Source organism: Pectinophora gossypiella, chromosome 28 (assembly GCF_024362695.1).
Source record: "Pectinophora gossypiella chromosome 28, ilPecGoss1.1, whole genome shotgun sequence".
Classification (NCBI taxonomy): Eukaryota; Metazoa; Arthropoda; class Insecta; order Lepidoptera; family Gelechiidae; genus Pectinophora; species Pectinophora gossypiella.
The window spans coordinates 5,115,975-5,142,532 of NC_065431.1; the positions used below are offsets into that span (position 1 = coordinate 5,115,975).

At 42.5% G+C, this 26,558-nt stretch overlaps 1 protein-coding gene and 1 non-coding gene across 2 annotated transcripts; both read left to right on the forward strand.

Annotated features, from left to right (window-relative positions):
- Positions 1 to 293: 293 nt before the first annotated feature.
- On the forward strand, positions 294 to 26,281 carry LOC126379088 (uncharacterized). The gene is made up of 18 exons (XM_050027651.1): positions 294 to 450; positions 1,184 to 1,328; positions 2,260 to 2,278; positions 3,018 to 3,174; positions 3,986 to 4,209; positions 4,934 to 5,031; positions 5,588 to 5,795; positions 7,233 to 7,310; positions 8,108 to 8,230; positions 9,158 to 9,273; positions 10,347 to 10,482; positions 11,402 to 11,537; positions 13,277 to 13,476; positions 14,308 to 14,422; positions 15,060 to 15,202; positions 22,287 to 22,406; positions 23,643 to 23,784; positions 24,533 to 26,281. The coding sequence occupies exons 1-18, from the start codon at positions 294 to 296 to the stop codon at positions 24,697 to 24,699; spliced, it is 2,484 nt and encodes an 827-aa protein (XP_049883608.1). The 3' UTR covers positions 24,700 to 26,281.
- On the forward strand, positions 581 to 651 carry Trnal-cag (transfer RNA leucine (anticodon CAG)). The gene has a single exon. It is a non-coding gene; the product is annotated as a tRNA-Leu (tRNA).
- Positions 26,282 to 26,558: the final 277 nt, after the last annotated feature.

Genomic DNA, 26,558 nt, shown 5'->3' on the forward strand with positions numbered 1-26,558 from the left:
ATCTGTTGCAACGAAACCTGTAAATTCACAGACATACAATATAACAAATCATACTCAGCCTATAAGTAAGACAGTTTTTTTTTGCGGCGATTGTTTTCCCTTCGTTTTTATTTCTAAGTAAAAGGTACATTTACTTTACATAAAAATGAAAAGAGGTTTAATATCCATAAAAACTTTTTAATCCATTCAAAAAAGGAAATTCTTCTCAAACAAAAGACGATGAACTGTCAAAGAAGGAAAATTTTTACTCGGGTGTTGGTTCTGGAAAATTAAGTTGTAAATTGTTGGACACAATGGAGGGCTGTAAAAATTACAGTCAGAGCAGCATAGATCTCTACCGCAGGGCGCTGGTGGAGTCCAGCATAGAGTTGGAAGAGAGGAGCCGGAGTATGCCATTGGCTGACCGCGGAGACAACTGCGGATATGGATACAAGGGGCGAAGTCTTCCACGTAAGCATAGTGTAGTATTCGCCTCAACCATCATCTTCCTAGCATTATCCCGTTTTTCACAGGGTCCGCTTACCTAACCTGATGATTTGACAGGTCGGACCGGCTACTAAAGGGTTTTTATACAGAAGCGGCCTCTGTGGTCCAGTGGTTGAGCGTTGGACTCAGAATCCGGAGGCCCCGGGTTCGAATCCCGGTGGGGCATATCACTAAAATCACTTTGTGATCTCTAGTTTGGTAAGGACATTACAGGCTGATCACCTGATTGTCCGAAAGTAAGATGATCCGTGCTTCGGAAGGCACTTTAAGCCGTTGGTCCCGGTTACTATTTACTGATGTACCTAAGTGAATAATCGTTACGTGAGTCATGTCAGGGGCCTTTAGCGACCCAATTATAACCCTGACACCAGGGTTGATGAGGTTAGTATTCTACCTCACAACCCACACGATAAGAAGAATACAGAAGCGACTGCCTGTCTGACCTTCCAACCCGCGAAGGGAAAACCAGCCCAATACAGGTTAGTTAGGTTACATACCTCCGAAAACGCATTTCTCGGGAATGTGGGTTTCCTCACGATGTTTTCCTTCACCGTTGAGCACGTGATAATCATTTATGATCCAAACATGAATTCGAAAACAGGATCTTTTTCAGAATAAGTAATTGTACGAATAGGTCTTTTTTTAGGGGAAAGGCGTACTGCGAATAAGTCCATTGTCTACTAAACCATTATTTCAGATACATTCCCCTACACACTGGAATCTACGGTCGGTAATGAGATGGCTATGAAAAGATTTGTGACGACGCAAATAAAAAAAGGCATTATCAAAAGACCTGCAACCTCCTGCTTGGGGCGGATGAGACCATGGTTGGACAACTGCAGGTATTCAATCAAATTCAAATTCAAAAATATCTTTATTCAGTGAGTAACATAGCTACACTTTGAATCGTCATTATTTACATAACGAACGTCTCGTCCGCCTAAAACTACTGCAGCTTCTCACAACCTGTATAGCTGGGGAAATGAAGCTGCAAGAAAAACCTAGGTACAGGGCCCTAGACGTTCTTTAAAAATACATCCACGCGGGCCCAGTGCGGATTGATGGTTATTAACTACTGCAAATGCAGCCGGGACCAACGGCTTATTTCCGAAGCTTGGAGGAGCTCGAGATGAAAACTTTTTTTTGTGTTCACCCATCCTATGACCGGCCTTTACGCAAGTTTCTTAACTTCAACAATCGCAGACCGAGCGCGTTTACCGCTGCGCCACCGAGCTCCTCAAGGCGTGAGGCTATTACCGTGAAATCACGCGATATAAAGATATTTTCGTAAGATAGGTACAGTCATGAGCAATATAATGTACCCACTTTAGGAGTCTGTCGCACTAACATATTTGACATTTAGTGAGACTTACAGTTCAATTTGTCAAAAAAGTTAAGTTGACATGGTACAGTCATGAGCAATATAATGTACCCACTTTAGGACTCTGTCGCACTAACATATTTGACATTTAGTGAGACTTACAGTTCAATTTGTCAAAAAAGTTAATGTGACATGGTACCAAAGTGTATACATAAGTATTAATGCTCGTGACCGTACTGCGTACAAAAGTATTCAGAGTGGATCGTACTTAACGTTGTATTAGGCGGCCCAGTAAATAACAGCTAGTGGGTAATTTTTTTACACTAATCTAATCTAGCCTACAAGATCCCACTGCTGGGCAAAGGCCTCCCCTTCCTCTTCTCAATCTCCCCTTCTTCTTTTTTATTTTCTTTCTTTCTTTTTCACACATTTTTTCTTTTTTTTATTCACAGATATACCTGCACAAGATTCGTAAGTACAATAATAATTCATAATTAAACCGTGGTAATTATGGATCTACCTACTCCACTCCAATCTCATCAGTCATCCCGTGATCATGGCACTTGCAACAGTGTCGAAATATCGGGAGTCTCATATCCCTACCTTAAACGCGGTAAGAACCCGTTATTATGTGTTTTAATTATGATAATAACCGCGTAAACTTAAAACAATGAATAATACGCAAGAACGCGAGTTCGTTTACGTGAAACCCTACAAGTAAAACTATAGAAGTTTCACACAAACTTTTCCACCCCTTAGGGGATGAATTTCGCAAAATCTTTTCGTCGGTCGATTTGATTTTTGATTTGATTTTTATTTGATTTTGGTTTTTATTCTTAATTCTTGGAGCCGTGGTAGCCCAGTTGGTAGAATGCTTGCCTCTCACTTTGAAGTTGCAGGTTCGAATCCAGCACAGGCCTAAACCAATGATTGACGAATTTGTTTTCGAATTCATGTTTGGATCATAAATTATTATCACGTGCTCAGCGGTGAAGGAAAACGTCGTGAGGAAACCCACATTCCCGAGAAATGCATTTTCGGAGGTGTCTGACCTAACCTGTATTGCGCTGTCTCTTCGCGGGTTGCAAGGTCAGACAGCCAGTCGCTTTTGTAAAAAACCGGACCTGTCAATTCTTCAGGTTTTTGATTTGTTGTGTTTGTAATTTTTTTATTTAATTCTTGATTTGATTTTTGATTTGATTTGTTTCAGTTTCGGTGCATGGTGTATGTCGTTCAGAGAGCTATTCTGTTCGGCTTCTGGTCTTGGATCTGCATCTCCCTCATCAATCTGTTCAAGACTGCAGAAATTTCCTTCGTGAAGAGACATGCTGTCATCCCGAGGAGTATCCGAATGCCTGACTTGGCGTGTAAGTTATGTATCGTGTGGGTTGTGAGGTGGATTACCAACCTCATCAACCCTGGTGTCTAGGTTACTATTGAGCCGCCAAAGGCCCCTGACATGACTCATGCAACGATTACGTACGCACATCAATAAATAGTAACGGGGACCAACGGCTTAACGTGCCTTCCGAAGCATGGATCGTCTTACTTTCGGACAATCAGGTGATCAGCCTGTAATGTCCTAACCAAACTAGGGATCACAAGGTGATTTTTGTGATTTGTCCCCACCGGGATTCGAAACCGGGACCTCCGGGTCGTGAGCCCAACGCTCAACCACTGGACCACGGAGGCCGTTGACATTACTTACTAATTACAACATAAACTGTCTATATACGTCCCACTGCTGGGCACAGGCCTTCCCTCAATCAACCGGAGGGGGTATGGAGCATACTCCACCACGCTGCTCCACTGCGGGTTGGTGGAGGTGTTTTCACGGCTAATAGCCGGGACCAACGGCTTAACGTGCCCTCCGAAGCACGGAATCATCTTACTTTTTCGGACAATCAGGTGATGCAATCCTGAAAAGTCCTTACAAAACAAAGGACAGTCTCACAAAGTGATTTCCATAATGTCCCCATCGGGAATCGAACCCGGACCTCCAGATCGTGAGCCTAACGCTCTAACCACTAGACCACGGAGGCTGTTACTTACTTATTTAAAACATAACGATTTGTTTTTATACACGTTCAACATCACCAGTCGGCAGTGGTATGGTTACATAAAAAAAATGTAAACGCCACCACAGTGTTGACAATAAATGTTTTTAAACCCCCCAAGATCACCTAATCCAAGTGGACGCTGAGGAGCTGACCATAAAACTCAAGTTGTACGGCCCGTTCATACCTTATCTGCAGCAGAATAGGGAGTACAATGACGTGATGATGGCTGGAGACCACAAGCAGTATGTCTTCCATTGTTACCTGGAGAGGTGGATCTACCAACCTTCTTTGCTGAACCCAAACTTGTACAAACTGCTCAAGCAAGACACCGTTTATGTTGACGTAAGTGATTAATGGCCCCGATTCCTAATTTTATTTTAAGTTATACCCGTTATTTTCTTATCCGCCGAAAAGGAAAGGGACGGATAATCGGCAATTGATAATTTTAAATTGAATAACCTGAGCGAACTAAATAGGCAGCTCGCTGATATGCACGTGTGCTGTCTACTTAATTCTGTCGGTTTTTGAGCCAATATAAAAATTTGGGAGGGTTTTTAAAATGCGTGCCTAAAATTGACGTGTTCCATAAATGTTATGCCTGTCGATTACCCGTCCCTTTCCTTTTCGGCGGATAAAAAAATGACAGGTATAACTTAAAATAAAATTAGATGGTGTGTACAGGAATCAGTCATGTGAATGCATATACTTACCCCCAATAGGGGACGACCCCAGAAAGTGTATCTACACTTTCACTCAACACACTCGCTCACTTTCACTTTAACTCAGAGTCATGAGCTGAATCATTCCCCTCAGTATTAGGTACGGTGTTGCGTTGAGACTGTCCTTAGTATGTTGAACAGTCATGAGCAATATAATGTACCCACTTTAGGACTCTGTCGCACTAACATATTTGAGATTTAGTGAGACTTAAAGTTAAATTTGTCAAAAAAGTTAATGTGACATGGTACCAAAGTGTAACATATTAATGCTCGTGACCGAACATGATCTTGAGGGCAGTCTTAGCTGGGATTTTTTATTAATACCGCCCTGATTCTTCGTTTGACAGTACGCGAAAACAGCGGTTGCCAAGATAATGATGACGAATGATAGCGGGACCACGCACAAAGAACCCTTAGACTATAACAACTACCCCAGGAATGCCAGGTGAGCAATGATATCACTTCATCATCATCAGCCCATTAACGTCCCCACTGCTGGGGCACGGGCCTTCCCTATTGATGAATAGGGAGATCGGGCCTTAAACCAACACGCAGGCCCATTGCGGATTGATGGTTATTAACGACTGCTAATGCAGCAATTATTATGCAATGCAGATATTACTTACTAGCTTATATTCCCAGTCGCCACCATATGGATTGCCCCCAGGTGGCAATCGGGAATAAAATTTGCACCAATTTCCAGTTGCCACTTGGCGGTGTATAATTTTATAATACATTTTTGCACATAACATTCTCTCGCCAAACTGACACCAGTTTGCTGTCGAGTACGCTCTGATTGGTTTGACATTTAGATATTCCTGTCATAGACAAGCGCCATCTTTAAATTAAAATAATAATAATAGATACAAAATGGAGTAAGTACTTAACAAGAACGACGCCGTTTTATTTTCCCGCTCCTTATATTCATATAATCAACAAAGTTATACCAACCTACATTCTAATTTCTTCATATTTCTTCAATTCCTTGTTCAATGCTGCAGGTTGGCTTTGCCAACAACGACGTATGAAGGCATAACTGGGAACGCAACGGCGTCAATATTCTACGCCCTTGGTTTTGGAGTGGACACTACACAGGAAGCGTCAGTTCCGTTTAGTATGGAATACAAAATCGACCCGATCAACATGAGAACCAGGGTTCTGATCGGCATGATTCCCCTGCTGGTGTTCTGCGCCCTGCTTATTTTACAAGTAAGTAAGTTAAAAGAAGTAAATAGAATAGAATAGAATAACTTTATTCCCAAAACAGTGCAGTACAATAGTAGAGAAGATAAAGATAAGTAAGTATACAAATCAAAAATACACTGCCAGGGAAAAGGGACTGACTCAGCATATTGTTGCGAAGGATAGTAGAAATACCACTCTTAGCAACACTGATATTCTGCCAGTACCTAAGTTACGCTTATAAATACTTTGAACTATCGTGCCAACAAAAAGTTTTGGGATTTACTTACAATAAATAAGAAAATAAGCAAATATGAAGAAAATATATGAATTAAGGGATTACGAAAAATATGAAAGTATTAGTCAAAGGTAGATAGTATGCCAAGGGGTTAAATATCGAGGGTTAGTGACATCGTAACGAATACTCAGGGGGATTCTTCTTCTTCTATCGTGTGGGTTGTGAGGTGGTTTACCAACCTCATCAACCCTGGTGTCAGGGTCATTATTGAGCCGCGAAAGGCCCCTGACTTGGCTCACTCAGGGGGGGGGGGGGGATGATTCAGCTCATGATTCTGAGTTTATATCAAGTGGAATTTTCCATCGCAAAATTTATGTTTGTTTTAGTTTTCTTAAGTTATTTTCGCTTCTGTACTTTTGCGATGGAAAATTCAACTTGATATTTACTCAGAATCATGATTTGAATCATTCCCCTGAGAATTCGTTACGATGTCACTTACACCCCGTACAAGTACATACGGTAGCCATACAAGTAGGTATGGGTGTGATACTCGTATCAAGTGGAATTTTCTGTCGGAATGAATATTCATTGATGAAAATATTACTGTTATTTTGAATTATTTTCAGTTAAAAAATAAAAATAATAATAATAAAAAAGTTTATTTAGGTAAAAGTTTATTTAGGCAGTTCTATACTTTTGCGACGGAAAATTCCAGTTGATAATTACTCAGCTGATCATGGACTGAATCATTCCTCAAAGTTTTCGTTACGATGACACTTACACCCTGTATAGCAATCATTGACCTCGTAACGGCTTCTGAGGTCCAATGTTTGAGCGTTGGGCTCACGATCCGGAGGACCGAGTTCGAATCCCGGTGGGGACATATCACAAAAATCACTTTGTGATCCCTAGTTTGGTTAGGGCGTTACAGGCTGATCACCTGATTTTCCGAAAGTAAAATGATCCGTGTTTCGGGAGGCACGTTAAGCCATTCGTCCCGATTGTTACTTCCTAATGTATTATGTTATCATAAGTGCAGTTTTCACTAACACAGTTGGCTCGACCATTATAGCCGGCGACACGGCTCACCACCTATCACGTTGGTCTAACAAAAAGCTCAGCGAGCCGTGGGTAGTATCTTCCGATGGATGTATCTCTGACTACCCCAATTGGGATATAGTCGTGAAGTTATGTTTAGGTACCTATTTATGTATTTTTTTTCGCAGGTAAACCGTGGCGTGGCCGCTTATATAGCTATGTGTACTGCGTTGGCTGGTTTCGTCAAAACTGGAGAGGAAATTCTGGTATGTTCTCCTGCATCACGCCTATATCCCCGAAGGGGTAGGCAGAGTATAGTAATTCAATACTCCCACTCCTTGCTAGCTATGTTTAAGGTGATGCGTTTCAGTCGGCTAGGACGTTACCTTGCGTCAATAGATGGCGTTACTTCTGAAGTACTTATTCGTATTTTTTCCATTTATTCGTTTAGTGTTGAGTTCTGACCCTATGAAATGTTAATTGTGCTGTATTGGGCTGGTATTCCCTTCGCGGGTTGGAAGGTCAGACATGCAGTCGCTTCTGTGCGAATCACACAAATCCCCTGGTAGTTGCGGCTTCCGAATACTTAGATCCCGCTTAGGGACGGTACTGAAAAGTATCGGCGTCCGAAGTACGTAATGTACGATCCCGACGACCCGATTACTCTAGCCATAGAGGCGGCCAATCAGCTCGCGACACCAAACACTTCAGGACCCCGATACCGACCCCGCCGGCGTGGTCGACGATTTCCCCCTAGGGTCGATTAATTCTTTCAAATATTTTTCCTCTCAGACGACGCCCTGAGCCGAGGTTCGCGCCCAACTGGGCACCCTCAGGCCTGTTGTCTTAAACGTCGTACTGGGTGAGAGCCTTCAACGCTCCCCATTTCTCCGGCCAAGTAGTTAATGCCATCTGCGGCAAATCTGCAATAAGTCAAGTCAAAAAAAGTCGCTTCTGTAAAAAAGCGGACCTGTCAAATCTTCAGGTTAGGTAAGCGGACCCTGTGAGAAACGAGATAATGCTAGGGAGATGATGATTGTTTGAAGTGTTTTTTTTTTTTCAGGTGAGCGAGACAGGACAGTGGCTGAATACAGATATCGTGTTGTACGTTTTTGCCGCCATGATGCTCGTTTCCATCTTATCTGAAACCAGGCTCTACTCTTGCATCGGATATCATTTTTTAAGGGTAAGACCACAGGAGGAACTTTCCAGGTTCCAGTTTCCACAGGAATGTTCCTTAAAATCACAGCCTCCGTGGTTTAGTGGTTAGAGCGTTGGGCTCACGATCTGGAGGTCTGGGTTCGATTCCCGATGGGGACATTGTCGAAATCACTTTGTGAGACTGTCCTTTGTTTGGTAAGGACTTTTCACCTGATTGTCCGAAAAAGTAAGATGATTCCGTGCTTCGGATGGCACGTTAAGGCGTTGGTCCCGGCTATTAGCCGTAAAAAAACACCTCCACCAACCCGCATTAGCGCAGCGTGGAGTATGCTCCATATCCCCTCCGGTTGATTGAGGAGAGGCCTGTGCCCAGCAGTGGGACGTATATAGGCTGTTTATGTGTTCCTCAGAATCACTATAGATAGCGCTGGACAGATTTTTTCTCCGTTTAACGTTCTAATTTCATGGATAACAGACATATTATGCATCTTTCTTTGTTTTTGGGTATAAATGATGACCTTTGACATTTGATTTGTCTTGATAAGCTTTCTGATAATGATATCCACGGTCTGAAGATGGAGCTGGAAGGTGGTCGAAGGATCTCTGTTATTCTCTCTCTCATACTTTCTCGCTCTAAACGTTCCTTTTCGTGCATCATCTTACCTCTCCATTCCCACACGTTATGTTTGTTAGTTAAGCGGGTGAGAGCCTTCAGCGCTCCCCATTTGTCCGGCCAAGTAGTTAATACCATCTGCGGAAAATCTACAATAAGTCACGTCAAAAAAATAAAAAATAAATAAATGTCAACGTGTTAAAAAGAAGTTTAACAAAAATACCTAATATAAATTTTCTATTATTTCTTTTCATATTTTTTTTGTCTCTGCTTACCCCGGTGGGAAATGGGCGTGAGTTTGTGTATGTATGTGTGTACCTATTTACATTTTGTTTCCAGCTGACCAACCGTGATGTGAGCATGACCCTCATTCTGTTGAACCTACTTACCGGTTTCTTCTCAATATTCTTCAATAACATGTTCATTGCGATATTAATGGCGCCTCTGGCAATCAGGTAATTATAATTGCTTCCATACTACATACATACATACATAAACTCACGCCCGTAATCCCAAATGGGGTGGGCAGAGCCACAAGTAATCAAAGACAACTTGCAGCCACTGTTGATACGAAGTCCTAAGATGGATATGATGAAACTTATGGTGATAAGGGATCAGCCTATCGCCCATAACATTAGTCCATCATGTTAGAGGACACAATCCCTCTGTCGGTTTTTACGACATGCCCGGGAAGACAAGCAGCTGAACGCGTTCTTTGTTTTTTATTTGCTCCCAGAACAGCATAGAAGCTTCCATACTAACACCATAGAATAAGGCCTCCGTGGCCCAGTGGTTGAGCGTTGGGCTCACGATCCTTAGGCCCCGGGTTTGAACCCCAGTGGGGGCATGTCACAAAAATCACTTCGAGATCCCTAGTTTGATTAGGACATTACAGGCTGATCACCTGATTGTCCGAAGGAAGATGATCTGTGCTTCGGAAGGCACGTTAAGCCGTTAGTCCCGGTTACTACTTGCTGATTTAAGTATGTAGTCGTTACACGAGTCATGTTAGGGGTCTTTGGCGGCTTAATAATAACCCTGACACCAGGGTTGAAGGGGTTGGTATTCCACCTCATAACCCACACGATAAGAAAAACTCATGAAACGACTACGTACTTACTTAAATTCAGTAAGTAGTAACCGGGACCAACGGCATAACGTGCCTTTCGAAGCACGGATCTCACTTTCGGACAATCAGGTGATCAGCCTGTAATGTCCTAACGAAACGAGGGATCACAAAGTGAATTTTGAGATTTGTCCCATCCAGGGTTCGAACCTGGGACCTCCGGATCGTGAGTACAGTCATGAGCAATATAATGTATCCACTTTAGGACTCTGTCGCACTAACATATTTGACATTTAGTGAGACTTACAGTTCAATTTGTCAAAAAAGTTAATGTGACATGGTACCAAAGTGTATACATATTAACGCTCGTGACCGTACAACGCTCAACCGCTGGACCACGGAGGCCCATAGCCTTTCATTCAGCCTACCATTCCTGCATTGTTATTGTCTAAATGCGCGCAGGATGATGGAGTTCCTAGACCGAAATCCGTACCCTGTGCTCATCAACCTGATGATGATTTGCAACATATGTGGGAAGGCGTACGTTGGAACGTTTATCGTGAGGGAAATCCTGCAACACATCGAGGCCATAAACACTGTGAGTTACCCTGTTACTACCACGGAATAGGATAATGAAAGCATAGACCTCGCAATAATAATTGAGTCGTGTACTACGGTTTTTGTAGTAGGCTGAGCTGTAGGCCATCTGCGGGATCCATAGGTGGCCGATAGTGGAACAGCCATCAGATATGATGGTTAGCTGCGAATATAAAAATAAGCAGCCCCCGACCAAACATCGACAGGATTAGCAGAACGTAGTGGGTAGCTCGCTAGGACGGGCTAGCCTATAAAATGCTACTTAGGTTCTATGACGATCTTTTGACGTAGCGAGTAGGCGCCGCTACTTCAAAAGCGCACCCCTGATGCCGGGCAGCAACGGTATCAGTACTGGTTGAAGGCCGAGGAAATGGATTCTGGTAGGGCTCTAGCTAGAACATCACCGATTGAGAAATTGGTCGGTGTACTGCGGAACGGAAGGCGATTGGGGCAACCACCGTTCTACACGCCCTATCTATGGAGCATTGAAGACGATTACTCCACCGACAAGAGCGCAGCTCTTAAATAAAGAGAGAGAGCACTAGGTTCAAGATAATTTATGAAATTGTGGTTACTAAATAAAGACAGATGTAAAACTAACGAAAAACCTTTTCCTTTTTCTATTTAACTTATTTGTGAATTTAAATTAACACTTAAAATCGTAATAATAAGTCGGACATTTTATCACGTTTTTCTATGACGTCACAGTGTGGTTTTTCATACAAATTCCATAGTAATTTCGTATTTTGACGATTACATTTTTCTTTATTAAAATTTATAAATGAGTTAAGTAAATAGGAAAAAGAAAATGTTTTTCTATAGTTTTCGATCTGTCTTTATTTAGTAATCAGAATTTCATAATTTATATTTGAACTAGGAAGTTACCTTTAGTCGTGAGATTGTTATGTTATTTTTTCAAGGGTATAACTTTGAAGAGGATCATGAACGTGTGCATGGTACCTTCGCTTATCGTCGCGGGCGCAACCGGCGTGGTTTGGTTCCTCATCTATTCCTTCCTCAAACCACATGAATACAGGAAGAGGATTGATATAGCAGGTTCGTGGCTAACTTCATTCAAAACAATTCAAAAATATTTATTTTTCAAAATTGGCTTACATCATAGTCAGCGCTTTTTGAACGTCAAAAATTAAATTACACTAACTAGCTGTAAAACTGTAACTACCTAGTAACTGTAACACAGTAACTAGCTGTAAAACTAACTAGCTAGTAACTCTAACACAGTAACTAGCTGTAAAACTAACTAGCTAGTAACTCTAACACAGTAACTAGCTTTAAAACTAACTAGCTAGTAACTCTAACACAGTAACTAGCTGTAAAACTAACTAGCTAGTAACTCTAACACAGTAACTAGCTGTAAAACTAACTAGCTAGTAACTCTAACACAGTAACTAGCTGTAAAACTAACTAGCTAGTAACTCTAACACAGTAACTAGCTGTAAAACTAACTAGCTAGTAACTCTAACACAGTAATTAGCTGCAAAACTAACTAGCTAGTAACTCTAACACAGTAACTAGCTGTAAAACTAACTAGCTAGTAACTCTAACACAGTAACTAGCTGTAAAACTAACTAGCTAGTAACTCTAACACAGTAACTAGCTGTAAAACTAACTAGCTAGTAACTCTAACACAGTAACTAGCTGTAAAACTAACTAGCTAGTAACTCTAACACAGTAATTAGCTGCAAAACTAACTAGCTAGTAACTCTAACACAGTAATTAGCTGTGAAACTACTATCACATCGGAATCTGTAACGCTGTGGGAAAGACGTGGCCAGAAAACCTCCCAGCACAGGGCCCTAGTCCTACTGCTTCGTGTTTTCCTTTTTTCTTTCGTTACACTGAGGGACTTTCCAGGACACTTTCCCCAAAATATACACAGATGGCGCTGTCCAACTCTTAAGTGATTATTACCTATTTTCTCATTGCTCGGGTAAATAGTGTAATTCAAAAATATAATGTAATTAATGGCAGAGGAATATAGAAAAATAAATGTTTCTGAATATTTCGATCAGATTTGTACATACATCTCTGCCTACCCTTTCGGGGATACAGGCGTGACGCTGTCTCTCTTCTTATCGTGTGGGTTGTGAGGTGGAATACCAACCTCATCAACCCTGGTGTCAGGGTTATTATTGAACCGCTAAACGCCCCTGACATGACTCATGTAACCAACCTCATCAACCCTGGTGTCAGGGTTATTATTGAACCGCTAAACGCCCCTGACATGACTCATGTAACCAACCTCATCAACCCTGGTGTCAGGGTTATTATTGAACCGCTAAACGCCCCTGACATGACTCATGTAACCAACCTCATCAACCCTGGTGTCAGGGTTATTATTGAACCGCTAAACGCCCCTGACATGACTCATGTAACCAACCTCATCAACCCTGGTGTCAGGGTTATTATTGAACCGCTAAACGCCCCTGATATGACTCATGTAACCAACCTCATCAACCCTGGTGTCAGGGTTATTATTGAACCGCTAAACGCCCCTGACATGACTCATGTAACCAACCTCATCAACCCTAGTGTCAGGATTATTACTGAGCCGCCAAAGGCGCCTTACACGACTCATGTAACGACTACATACTTGCATCAGCCAAAATGAGCCATCTGAAGCACGGATCATCTTACTTTCGGACAATCAGGTGATCAGTCTGTAATGTCCTAACCAAACTAGGGACCTCAAAGTAATTTTTGTGAAGTCCCCACCGGGAATCGAACCCGGGGCCTCTCTAACCACTGGACCACAGAGGCCGTGTTATTTTCAGACTTGGAACACCAGTTGATACTGTGGAAGAGAATGTACAATGAGATCCCAAACGTGAGTTACAATTGGCATGTGATCCGCAAGAAGATTCAAGATAAACGGACAGCATTGAAGGCGGAACTTGTGAGGCTCAAGGCGCTGCCTACCCCGGACTACATGGAGATGAAGACTGATGCTTACTTCAGGGAGCTGTACTATGACGTAAGTCCGTTCGTGGGTCATCATCACCAGTTCATTAGCGTCCCCACTGCAGGGGCACGGGCCTTCCCTATGGATGGATACGGAGATCGGGCCTTAAACCACCGCGCTGGCCCAGTGCGGATTGGTGGTTATTAACGACTGCTAATGCAGCCGGGACCAAAACGGCTTAACGTGCCTTCCGAAGCACGGAGGAGCTCGAGATGAAATCTTTTTTTTTATGGTCACCCATCCTAAGATCGGCCTTTGCGAAAGTTGCTTAACTTCAACAATCGCAGACCGAGCGCGTTTACCGCTGCGCCACCGAGCTCCTCGTTCGTGGTTACGGGACCATAACCAGCAACAACACAACGACAGATGGGCGCAGTTGCTCGCCTGCACACAGTCGCAGGATTATCATTCCAATGTGATGTCCGAGAGCTTAACTCGTCGACTGCTTCGCTTAAACCGTAAGGATCTCTCTCTCTTTATTTAAGAGCTGCGCTCTTGTCGCTGGAGTAATCGCCATTCCTTTCTTCCCGCCAAATCCTTCACCTCCTGATGCGACACGACCTGCACCTTCTCTTTTATTTGTTTCATAAATGTTCTCCTAGGTCTACCACATTACTACTGGTGGTGGTACTTACCACATTTATGACAATACATTTTCATTTCATTTCATTTTCCCCTATGCCCACTTAATAAACATCTATCCAATTTAGGGTTAACAGACAGCCCACTCTGTAGTAGCTGTCTGGACGCAGAAGAAACTGTCTCCCATATACTCATGGAACCATGGTCTGAATCATCCTCAAAGTTTTTGTTACCATGACATTAACACCCTGTATATTTCAGGCCCGTGTCTACAACTGGTTTCTGGTGGTGAAGGTGGCTGTGGCGGCGATCGGGTTCATGGGACTGGTGATCATTTACATTTACAATGTGTACATCGAACAATTCCATGGGAAAGGTGAGTTTCCGATGTTGCTGGCTGTCAGCCCTCAGCGCTCCCCATTTGTCCGGCCAAGTAGTAAGAGTCACATTTACATGTGGCAAATTGTACTATTTACCTAAAGTAATGACGGTTAAATTAGGTATTGTAATTGGCAGCCCTCAGACATCACACACACAGATGCGCGTGTTGATAATGTCAATGTGTAGTGTCTGTGTAAAACGAGGTTGTTTGTATGAAGTGTTCGGGGTGTAACAGGACCACAGTTTTTTTCCAAATGTTTTTTTTAGGAAGCCGTGGTAGTCTAGTTGGGAATACGCTTGCCTTTTGCTTCTACTTTGAAATCGCAGGTTCGAATCCAGCACAGGCCTAAACCAATGATTGTCGAATTTGTTTTCGAATTTATGTTTGGATCATAAATCATTATCACGTGCTCAGCGGTGAAGGAAAACATCGTGAAGAAACCCACATTCCCGAGAAATGCATTTTCAGAGGTATGTGACCTAACCTGTATTGGGCTGGTCTTCCCTTCGCTGGTTGGAAGATCAGACAGGCAGTCGCTTCTGTAAAAAACCGCACCTGTCAAATCGTCAGGTTAGGTAAGCGGACCCTGTGAATAACGGGATAATGTTAGGGAGGCTTTATTTTATTCTAGGTGACATAAAGCTGGGGTACATTGGTCTTTACGCGGTGCTACTTCTGTTCCTCCTTCTCCATTCGAGGGACTTCGGCCTCCTCCTCAAGAGGATGGACTGGCAGGCCATTGTGATATTCGTGGCATTCGGCATTATTATTGCGGTAAGTAAGTGGAAGACCAAGAACCAATTTAAGAGCCACTCTCTTGTCGGTGCACCATTTTAGGGCAGTGGTTTCCCTCTTGCCTTCCGCCCCGCAGTACTCTGTCTGACGCAAGTGGGATGGCGCCCAGAGTAGTCTATTACAAAGCCGTACTAGGACTCCTGTCCTCCGCCTCTGAATAGTACTGACAGTTACTACACAATTACAATACAAATATACTTTATTGCACTAAAATAAAAGGAAAATATGACTTAATTACAGGGTGTTCTACTCAGAATCATGGTCTGAATCATCCCCCTCAGAATTCGTTACGGTGTCACTATATGTACTTCTATGGTCCTGTACGTAGTTATACAGGGTGTAAGTGACATCGTAACGAATACTGAAGGGGATGATTCAGCTCATTATTCTGAGTTAAGTAGCATGGAGAATACTACACCGACAAGAGTGTGGCTCTTAAATTAGTGATGATGACAATAAAGTAGGTAATGGCCCCGATTCCTGCAGACACATCTTAATTTTATTTTAAGTTATACCAGTCATTTTCTTATCCGCCGAAAAGGAAAGGGACGGATGATTGACAGCTGTTAATTTTAGGATGAATGAGTAAATGAATGAATAACCCGGGCGAATAAAATGGTATCTCGCTCATATATTATGCAACCCGTTTGACGCGTACTGTCAACCTAAATCTGTCGGGTTATTGGCCGATGTAAAATTTTTAGACGTGTAACGCGGGATATTACTCGAATAATACCCGAGGCGCCATCTATTGGCCAATCGGGGAACAACGCGGCTCAGCCCGCGCCGCCCGCGCCCCCGCAGAGGGACGCGAGATTGAGAAAACAGTATGGCGTTTTACCGGCTCGATTTCGCGACTATATTTAATGTTTAATTTTGTTTAAGCTAGATTTACGCGAATTATTAGTACTAAGTGTGTGACAAACTGGTTGTGACTTAAAAATAAAGTGTTTTCTCAGTGATTGCGACCACTTTTCTTGAACTTTACAAAACACAACAAAATAAATACACCCCACGGCACCCCGCCGTATCAATGGCGCCCTTCCCGTGTGTCTTGTGAGAATTTGGAACTGTGATCGTGTTTTCCTGTGAAAAAGACTGTTCTACACAATCATGATGACTAGTAGATCCCCGATGCAAACTCGTTCTTCACGTCGGAGGACTCGCACACAATCGCCTCAGCGCGAACCACACTTAGATATTTCTGTCGCCGCGCCGCCGCCATTATCAAACGACGCCGTAACTCCGTCGCAACACCGCGCACGGCCATCCGAGGATGGAAGAAGAAGCCCTAATCCTAATCAGGTGACGATGTCAATGGATAATCTATCGGTGTTACTTCAATCGATTCAACAATCAAACGCCGATATGTTCCAAAGGTTATTACATGAGGTACGTGCATCGACGCCGGTGCCCGCCGCGCCCGGTGATCATTCAAATTACTACACGGCCTCCGCCTCTGTCTCCGTGCCTAATGGGAACTTCTCTAAGTGCAAAGCTACATATAGCGGTGGTCCCGACGAGAGCCTTGAAGGGTTTATCGACGCCGTTTTATCATACAAAGACTGTTGCCATGTGACCGATGAGAACGCCGTTCGTGGATTTTCACAGCTACTTACACACTCCGCAGCTGCTTGGTGGCAAGGTGTAAAATCGACCGTAAGTTCGTGGGATGACGCTCTAGATAATCTACGCAGTGCATTCGGTGACCGCCGCCCGCCGCACAGGGTATACCGTGATCTATTCGCTAATGAACAAGGTACTGAAAACACGGATATGTTTGTGGCGAGAGCGCAAGCCCTATTCGCGCGCATCCCCCCTTCGGACATTAGTGAGAAAGCTAAATTAGACATGATCTATGGCTTGCTTCATCCGCGTATCCGCATGCGTCTCAAACGGGAGGAGTTTCATTCATTCAAGGAATTACTGAAACTAGCACGTTCAGTAGAGGACTCCATCAAGGTAGCAGAACCATCATCAGCGCGTGCTGTTAGTGGAGTAGCGCCCGGTGCCACCCGTCGGTCACCGGTAGGCGCCACATCGCAGCATTCGCAGCGCGCTACGCAGCCGCCGGCGCAGTCGACGCAGGCCTCTTCCTCCGCGCCGACCCCCGCGCCCTTCTCGCTGTCAGTGCCCCCATCACAGCCCCCGCCGCCACAAAATGATACAAACGCGGGTGCTGCCACAACTAAGAAGAAACGCATATACTGTTCCTATTGCAAGAAACCTAATCATTCCGTTGATAAATGTTATAAACTAGCTAATAAGAATATGTCTAGTAATAATGATAATAATTTAAGTTCTAACTTGAATTCATGCTTGAATGTTGATAACGGAATTTATTGCTATGGTTGTGGTGAGAAAAATGTTATTAGGGCAGATTGTACAAAATGTAATTCACAATTTTCGAGTGTAAATTTTGAGTCTATTCCGTGTGACCTTGAGTCATCGAACTTTGACATACATTCAAACGTCAAGGTTGTCACTCGGTACAGGGAGTGCATGACTGCGGTTTCACCTCCAAATTTTGATAAGTGCATGACTCCAGCTTTCCCATGCTTGAATGATGATTTATTTTTGAATTTTTTATTTGATGAATCATTGTCCACATTTGATACTAAAATAAATTCTGATTGCTTACCTAACACTAGGGGGAGTACCGAAGTTGAGATTAGTAAACCAAGTGTGTACTTACCTGACATTGGAGTGTCCACGATGACCGATGACGCTAGGGTGACCACGATGACCGATGACGCTAGGGTGTCCACGATGACCGATGACGCTAGGGTGTTCACGATGAACGATGACGCTAGGGTGTCCACGACGACTCATGACGTTGGAGTATCCACGATGACTAATGATGTTGCAGTGTCCATGACCGACGTTAGGGTAACCATGTCCGACGTTGACGTGACCAGGTCAGAAGCTGTTTCTGCGACTGCCGCTGAATTGTTCGCTTCGAATTCTACTGGTTTATATGATGCTTCCTGTGACTTGTCATCAACTGATTTAGATACCTTTCAATCAGCGAAACGTTCAGTGCAGCAAAGGCCAATATTAGGTATTTCTATTTTAGGTGTTCAGGGTAGGGCACTTATAGACACAGCTGCCAAACGTTCTATTGTGGGTTCTAGCCTTTTTGATATACTAAAAAGTAAAAGACAAAAATTTTTAAAATGTAATATGTCTGTTAAATTGGCAGATGGGTCCGTGCAGGCTAGAGATGTGCTCACTACGACCTTAGGTGTTGTAGTAAAACATAAAACTGTGTCACTTGAGCTTATTATTTTACCAGATGCTACGGGTAATGACACCCTCCTGGGCATTGACTTTCTGGTACAGGCAGGTATTGCTCTTGACTTCGCTGCCTCCAAATGGCATTTTTCTGGGGAAAATGTTTTCTACCCTATAGAGTTCGAGTCGCCGAGTAAACACATGTCGTGTTCTGCTGCCGATATGCTGCGTGACAATGAAGGTATTATGCTGCACTCTACCCAACGAGACAAATTAGCTAGTCTTTTGGCTGCCAACCAAGACATTTTCAGTCCAGGGGGAGACCCAACAAATTTTGCGGAACATCACATCGATACAGGTAATCATCCGCCTATATCATCACCACCTTATCGTATTACTCCTGCTAAGAAGGATTTGATGAAACAGGAGCTGGATAAGATGCTGCATGACGGCGTAATTGAAGAGTGTGAATCTGCGTGGTCCTTCCCGGCTGTGCTCGTTCCGAAAAAGGATGGTACAATACGATTTTGTATTGATTATCGTAAGTTAAATCGTGTAACTAAAACTGACTCTTATCCCATCCCGGTTATTGACGAGTTATTGCAATCAACAAAGCAAAATTGTTATATGTCGACAATCGATTTAAAATCAGGGTATTGGCAGGTGAGCGTAGCGCCGCAAGATCGTGACAAAACAGCGTTCGTCACGCCTTTTGGTACGTATAGATTTACAAGGATGCCTTTCGGACTCAAAAACGCTCCTTCTACGTTCCAACGCCTCATGGATCGTTTCCGTTCAGGTAATAGTCTCAAAGATGTAACCCTGCTTTGTTATTTAGATGACCTCTGCATCATCTCCGAAAGTTTCGAGAAACACGTAGATGATTTACAGAAGGTATTCAATCGTCTTCGCGTGTTCAACCTGCGAGCTAATAGGGACAAATGTTCTTTTGCTAGGGAAAATGTGACTTACCTCGGTCACGTGGTTGCTCCAGATGGTATCAAGCCAGATCCTTCCAAAATTGACGCCATCTTGAAAATGAGGGAGCCCACGAATTTAAAAGGTCTGAAGTCGTTTATCCAAACATGCTCCTGGTTTCGTAAGTTTATCCCTAATTTTGCCCAAACAGCTCAACCCTTAACTAAACTCACGCGCAAAAATTATCCGTGGGTGTGGGCAGACGAACAACGCGACGCATTTAATTTGCTCAAGCAAAAGCTTACTTCCGCTCCAGTGCTCATTCAGGCAGATTATAGTCAACCCTTTGTAATTCGTGCCGACGCGAGTAATTATGCTCTTGGTGCCGCTCTACTTCAAGGCGAAGGTCACGAAGAACGTCCTATCGGGTACGTAAGTCGGTTATTGTTGCCTGCGGAGCGTAACTACACTACAACGGAGAGGGAAGCTCTTGCTGTAGTGTGGGCTGTAGAAAAATTTCGACCATATATTGACGGACATACTATTATAGTGAAGACAGATCATCAACCGCTTCGCTGGCTGTTGACTGTCAAATCTCCGAACGGACGCTTAATTCGTTGGGCTCTCAAACTCCAAAGTTTCGATATCAGGTACGAGTATACCCCCGGTAAACTTAATGTTTTAGCGGACATGTTGAGCCGTCCTTGCGGTGATGAATGCTCCGATGGTGAATATGGAGTGTCATCCATCACTGTGGACTTACCTCGGATTAACCCAGCAGTTCTACGCGATGCTCAATTGCAGGATCCTGAAATAGAAAAGATTATTAAAGATATAGAAAATACTGACCTGCTTGCTGCAAACCGTTGGCTCGAACGTGGCTACATCATGTCTCAAGGTGTATTATATCGCTTAAGTCCTGACTCTGATTCGGAAGATCCACAACTTGTTGTACCGTCGTCTATGGTAAGTGAGATTCTCACTCAATTTCATGATACTCCTACCGCTGGTCACCAGGGTATTGAAAGGACCTTGTACCGTATTAAGAACCTCTATTACTTCACCGGTATGCGGAAAAAGGTAACTGACTATCTTAAAAATTGCCCTGAGTGTCAGAAATATAAAATTTCCAACCAGAAACCGGCAGGACTGCTCCAGACTCCTGTTCTTCAACAGCGTGGAGAGGTATTGTCTATAGACCTCTTTGGTCCGCTGCCAAAAGGAGATAATGGCGAGACTTGGGTACTTGCGGTCGAAGACACGGCCACTCGTTGGCTGGAATTATACGCGCTTCAAGATGCTACGGCTGAAACATGTGCCCCAGTGCTGATCAACGAATATTTTTTGAGGTTTGGTTTCCCACGCCGTATCATATCCGACAACGGTGTACAATTTGTTGCTGCTGCTATGCAACAATGTATGTTTGTTCTTGGAATTAAACAGAACCTTACTCCATTTTATCATCCACAAGCGAACCCAGTGGAACGCAAAAATCGCGATTTAAAAATGCAGCTGTCAATTCTTGTCAAGAACGAACATACATCGTGGCCCAAATACTTGCCTCAAATTAGGTTTGCGATGAACAGTGCTGTTTGCTCGTCGACTGGCGTTACTCCGGCTTACCTTATGTTCGGTAGAGAGATGAGGACTCCTTTCGAAAATCATACGGACTTAAGATCCATTCTCGATAAAGAAAATTTCTTACCTCAGTTCACCCCTTTCCTGAGGAACTTTATTGATAAAATGTGCTTGATTAGAGAACGTGTTGAATCCGCACAAGATAAAGCAAAGGATATTGCTGACAGGAAACGTCGGCCTGGTCCTACTTATAAGGTCGGTGACTTGGTTCTTATTACTACTACGTCTCTTAGTAACGCCTCTAAAGGTATAACCAGAAAGTTAATGCCCAAAAGGGATGGTCCCTATAGAATTACTAAGCAGGTGACTCCTACTACATTCGAGGTTTCAAATGTGGATAATGATGTTAGCATAGGTAAATATCACACTGCGGATTTGTCTCCCTTCGTTACTAGGCAGGATGAAGTCTCTGTTCCGATACAACCTCGACGTCCACGTGGCCGTCCTCCTAAGGATAAGGATGTTGATGGGCAAATTTCGGCCAAGCCACTTACGGGACGTTGTCGTAGCTTGGAGGGGGAGGGTGTAACGCGGGATATTACTCGAATAATACCCGAGGCGCCATCTATTGGCCAATCGGGGAACAACGCGGCTCAGCCCGCGCCGCCCGCGCCCCCGCAGAGGGACGCGAGATTGAGAAAACAGTATGGCGTTTTACCGGCTCGATTTCGCGACTATATTTAATGTTTAATTTTGTTTAAGCTAGATTTACGCGAATTATTAGTACTAAGTGTGTGACAAACTGGTTGTGACTTAAAAATAAAGTGTTTTCTCAGTGATTGCGACCACTTTTCTTGAACTTTACAAAACACAACAAAATAAATACACCCCACGGCACCCCGCCGTATCAGACGGTTGTTTTAGATTTTTTCTTAAAATTGACGTGTATTCCATAAATTTTATACCCGTCCCTTTCTTTTTCAATGGATAAGAAAATGATAGGTGTAACTTAAAATAAAATTAGATGGCGTCTTCAGTGGGCACTCAATCAATCAATCAATCCGCACTGGGCCCGCGTGATGGTTTAAGGCCCGATCTCCCTATCCATCCATAGGGAAGGCCCGTGCCCCAGCAGTGGGGAGGTTAATGGGCTGATGATGATGATGGCGTCTGCAGGAATCAGCACCAATGGCACAAAAAAGAATGAGTAAATGAATGAATCACCCGGGCGAATAAAATAGGTATCTCGCTCATTATGCAACCCGTTTGACGCGTGCTGTAAATAATTCTGTCGGGTTATTATAAATTGTAAATTAATAAATATGTTTCTCAGGTTTTTATACGCCTGACCGGCCATATGGACGACTTTTTGTGGAAGATGTACGGTACATACGACCATACTGTGATGTCGCGAAAAAGAAAAATACACATGATATTCGCTCAGATGCTCTCTGTAAGTATCATAAAGCCGTGGTAGCCTAGTTGGTAGAACGCTTGCCTCTCACTTTCAGATCGCAAGTTCGAATCCAGCACAAACCTTAACCAGTGACTGTCGAATTTGTTTTCGAATGCATGTTTGGATCTGAAATTATCACGTGCTCAGCGGTGAAGGAAAACATAGTGATGAAACCCGCATTCTCGGAGGTATTTGACCTAACCTGTATTGGGCTGGTTTTCCCTTCCCGGGTTGGAAGGTCAGACAGGCAGTCGCTTCTGTAAAAATCCGGACCTGTCAAAATCTTCAGGTTACACCGACAAGAGCGTGGCTCTTAACAGGCCTGAGGGTGCCCAGTGGGCGCGAACTTCGGCTCAAACGTCGTCTGAGAGAATTATATTTGAAAGATGTAATCGACTCTAATGGGTGATAGCGATAAGCGCTGAATAAGGGAAATCGTCGACCACGTCGGCAGAGTCGGAATCGGGTTTTGAATTGTTGTTGTCGCGAGCTAATTGGCCGCCTCTGTGACTAGAATAATCAGGTCGTCGGGATCGTATATTACGTCCTTAGGGCGCCGATTGTTTTCAGCTTAACATCCTGTATTTAGTGAATGAAATTTTGAAAAATGTAAAATTGCTCGTTTGTGTTAGTGAGGTTAATTAAAACAAAATATTTTTGAAAGAAAACAAAACCTTTATTCTTCAATATTACTAACTGAATAATTAAGTTTTCTTTCGAAATCAGCATCTTAATCGAATCAAAAAGCATAAATCAAGGAGATAAGAAAGTAGTTACGGGTGATTTTGAAAGTAGCTACGTAAAAAGCAACGCTACCTACGTAAAAAGACTACTGCCGTCCTATCCTGACAATCTCGAACGGGATCTTGTCATTTTATGTGAGATCCGGATTGCATTCTCTAGCTGTATTCCGTCATCAGCAGCCCATTAACGTCCCCACTGCTGGGGCACGGACCTTCCCTATGGATGGATAGGGAGATCGGGCCTTAAACCATCACGCAGGCCCAGTGTGGTTATTAACGACTGCTAATGCAGCCGGGACCAACGGCTTAACGTGCCGGCCGAAGCACGGAGGAGCTCGAGATGAAAACTTTTTTTTTTTGTGATCACCCATCCTATGACCGGCCTTTGCGAAAGTTGCTTAACTTCAACAATCGCAGACCGAGCGCGTTTACCGCTGCGCCACCGAGCTCCTGTATTCCATAGCTCACCATAATATTTAATACATTTCAGTACACCTCCATATCTGGCGTTTGCAACGAGCACGTGGTATCCATGTTTTTCCTCGACACGATTCTGCAGTTTTCCATCTTTCGAGGATTGAACGCCATCGGAGAATTGCTGGGTGGATTCATCATGGCTACTGGATTTTGGGGTAAGACAGATAGGTAGATTTTTCTTTTTTGACGTGACTTATGACAAGGATAATGGTGCTAATCCAAAACACATCATCTAAATTTATTTTAAGTTATACCTGTCATTTTCTTATCCGCCGAAAAGGCATTATATGTTATTTTTTACTTTCAAACCAACTGAGAAGATTATATATAAGTATTAATGTTATTGTTAGGAAGTCAATTCAATCAAGCGTCATTCAAATGAAACAAAAAATATGACAGTAGACATTACATAAAAATATATAGGTACACATACATACATAAACAGCCTATGTACGTCCCACTGCTGGTACACACCATCTAAATTTATTTTAAGTTATACCTGTCATTTTCTTATCCGCCGAATAGGAAGGGGATGGGTAATCGACAGGCATAAAATTTATGGTTCACACGCTACACTTCAATTTTAGCCAGAAATTTATAAAGCCCTCCCAAGTTTCTTTTTTATTTAGCCAATAACCCGACAGAACTAAGTTGACAGCACACGTCAAACCCGGATTCAAACCCGGGATCTCAGGATCGTGAGCCCAACGCTCAGCCACAAGATAACGGAGGACATGTCTCTAAATGTCAAAATATGGCCTTTGCCCGTTACCCCCTGGTGATAAAGAATTGAAAATAGGATTCGATTTTTAGATTTTAATACTTTTTAAATTATTTTTTACTTTTTCTTTTTACCTTTTTTTAGATTGTTTTTACTTCTTTACTTTTTTTTTACAATTTCAGGTAATGCAACGATTCTGGGCACGGGAGCCAGTATCCTGATAGCAGGTGTGTCGGATGACCAGGGTTATTCTATAAAGTTCATCAACCACATGTGGTACGGCATACCCGTAGCTATCATGAATGTTCTCCTTCTCTATGTCTATGTTGGGTTCACTTATTTAATTTAATTTCCGGTACACATCATCTAAGTTTATTAAAAGTTATACCTGTCATTTTCTTATAAGTACACCGAAAAGGAAAGGGACGGGTAATCGACAGGCATAAAATTGAACACACGTCAGTTTTAGGTAGACTTTAAAACAACCCTCCCATATAACAACTTTATAACTAAGAAAATTTAAATCATTTTTAAAAGGTCGTTGTTCAATCGGGAAAGTTGTCGAACTGGGAAATGGGCAAATTGGGAAAATGGTCGAATAGGGAAATAGGTGAACTGGGAAAGTGGTCGAATTGGGAAATAGGTGAACTGGGAAAGTGATCGTATTGGGAAACTTGGCGAATTGGGAAATTTATCCAATTGAACCGGAAGGTTATATTTATTTTTATATATTGGCCAATAACCCGACAAATTAAGTTGACAGCACACGTGAAACGGATTGCATTAGAGCGAGATACTTATTTTATTCGCCTGGTTACGCATTCATTTTCAAAATTAACAGTTGTCAATCATCCGTCCCTTTCCTTTTCGGCAGAAAGTGATGGGTATAACTTAAAATAAATTTAAGTGTCTGCAGGAATCAACATATGTTCATGAGTATGTTCCAATGAGGGTTTTTCCAGGCCATGTTCCCCAAAAAAAAAAAGAAAACGCTGTTGAGATTTGACGTGATACCTATTTTCTCATTACTCGGCAAAGACCTTTTGTTACTCGGGTACAGTCATGAGCAATATAATGTACCCACTTTAGGACCCTGTCGCACTAACATATTTGACATTTAGTGAGACTTAAGTACAGTTCAATTTGTCAATAAAGTTAATGTGACATGGTACCAAAGTGTATACATATTAGTGCTCGTGACCGTACATAGTTAATCAAAAATACAATGCAATATAAAAATAATTGTTGCTTGATGTTTTGATCACGTCATCATGTATAGAATTATGTTGCTACCTATATTGCTTCTCTTTATTTTGATCAGAATAATACTGGATGGAACATTTTATACCCGAAAACAAAGATAAAAGATGCATATGTCCGTTATCCATGAAATTAAAAGTTTAAATGAAGAAAAAACTTCATAACGCCATCTATCGTGTTTTTGGGGAACGCCGATTGGAAAGTCCTTCATCACGTGCATACACATATAAACTCACGCCTATTTCCCACCGGAGTAAGCAGAGACTATGGAATTCAATTAGCTTCGATCCTGACACACTTCTCTTGCTTCCTCCACATTCATCAACTAATAATTAATTAATTTAAGTTTAAGTATTTTAAGTTCAAATATATTTAGGTAAGTATACTTAGGTAGAAATAAGCAAAGGTTCAATCATCAAACCTATTTTTTTTAACTGTAGCTAGTAAGCAGTAACTTTGAAACAACTTTAAAAGGTGACCTACTTATAAAAATGTTTTTTTTCTTTTTTTATTATTTTTGTGTACTTACAAATTAAGAATAATTTTGTTAATTGTCTAGAACAGCTGAGAGGCTCAATTCGATGATAAATATAATTTTCTGTAATTTTCTATTCGTAAGGAATAAGTAGGTACTTATATAAAAATAACTAAGACGCTGTTTTTTTTTTTGTTTATTAGCAACATGTTACAAGTAATATTATTAGATACGTACTTAATAAGAAATAAATAAATTTCTTATTTTTAGATTTTTTAATTTCTATTATTCCCAATTCCCACCCGCCAACCTTGTACAATAATACTTAGTATTGGTTGCGGTTAGGTACCTAAACTTGGCAACCGCAACCAATACTCCAAGTGTACCTCCCCTCAAGTATACCTCCCCTCAAGTGTACCTCCCCTCAAGTGTACCTCCCCTCAAGTGTACCTCCCCTCAAGTGAACCTCCCCC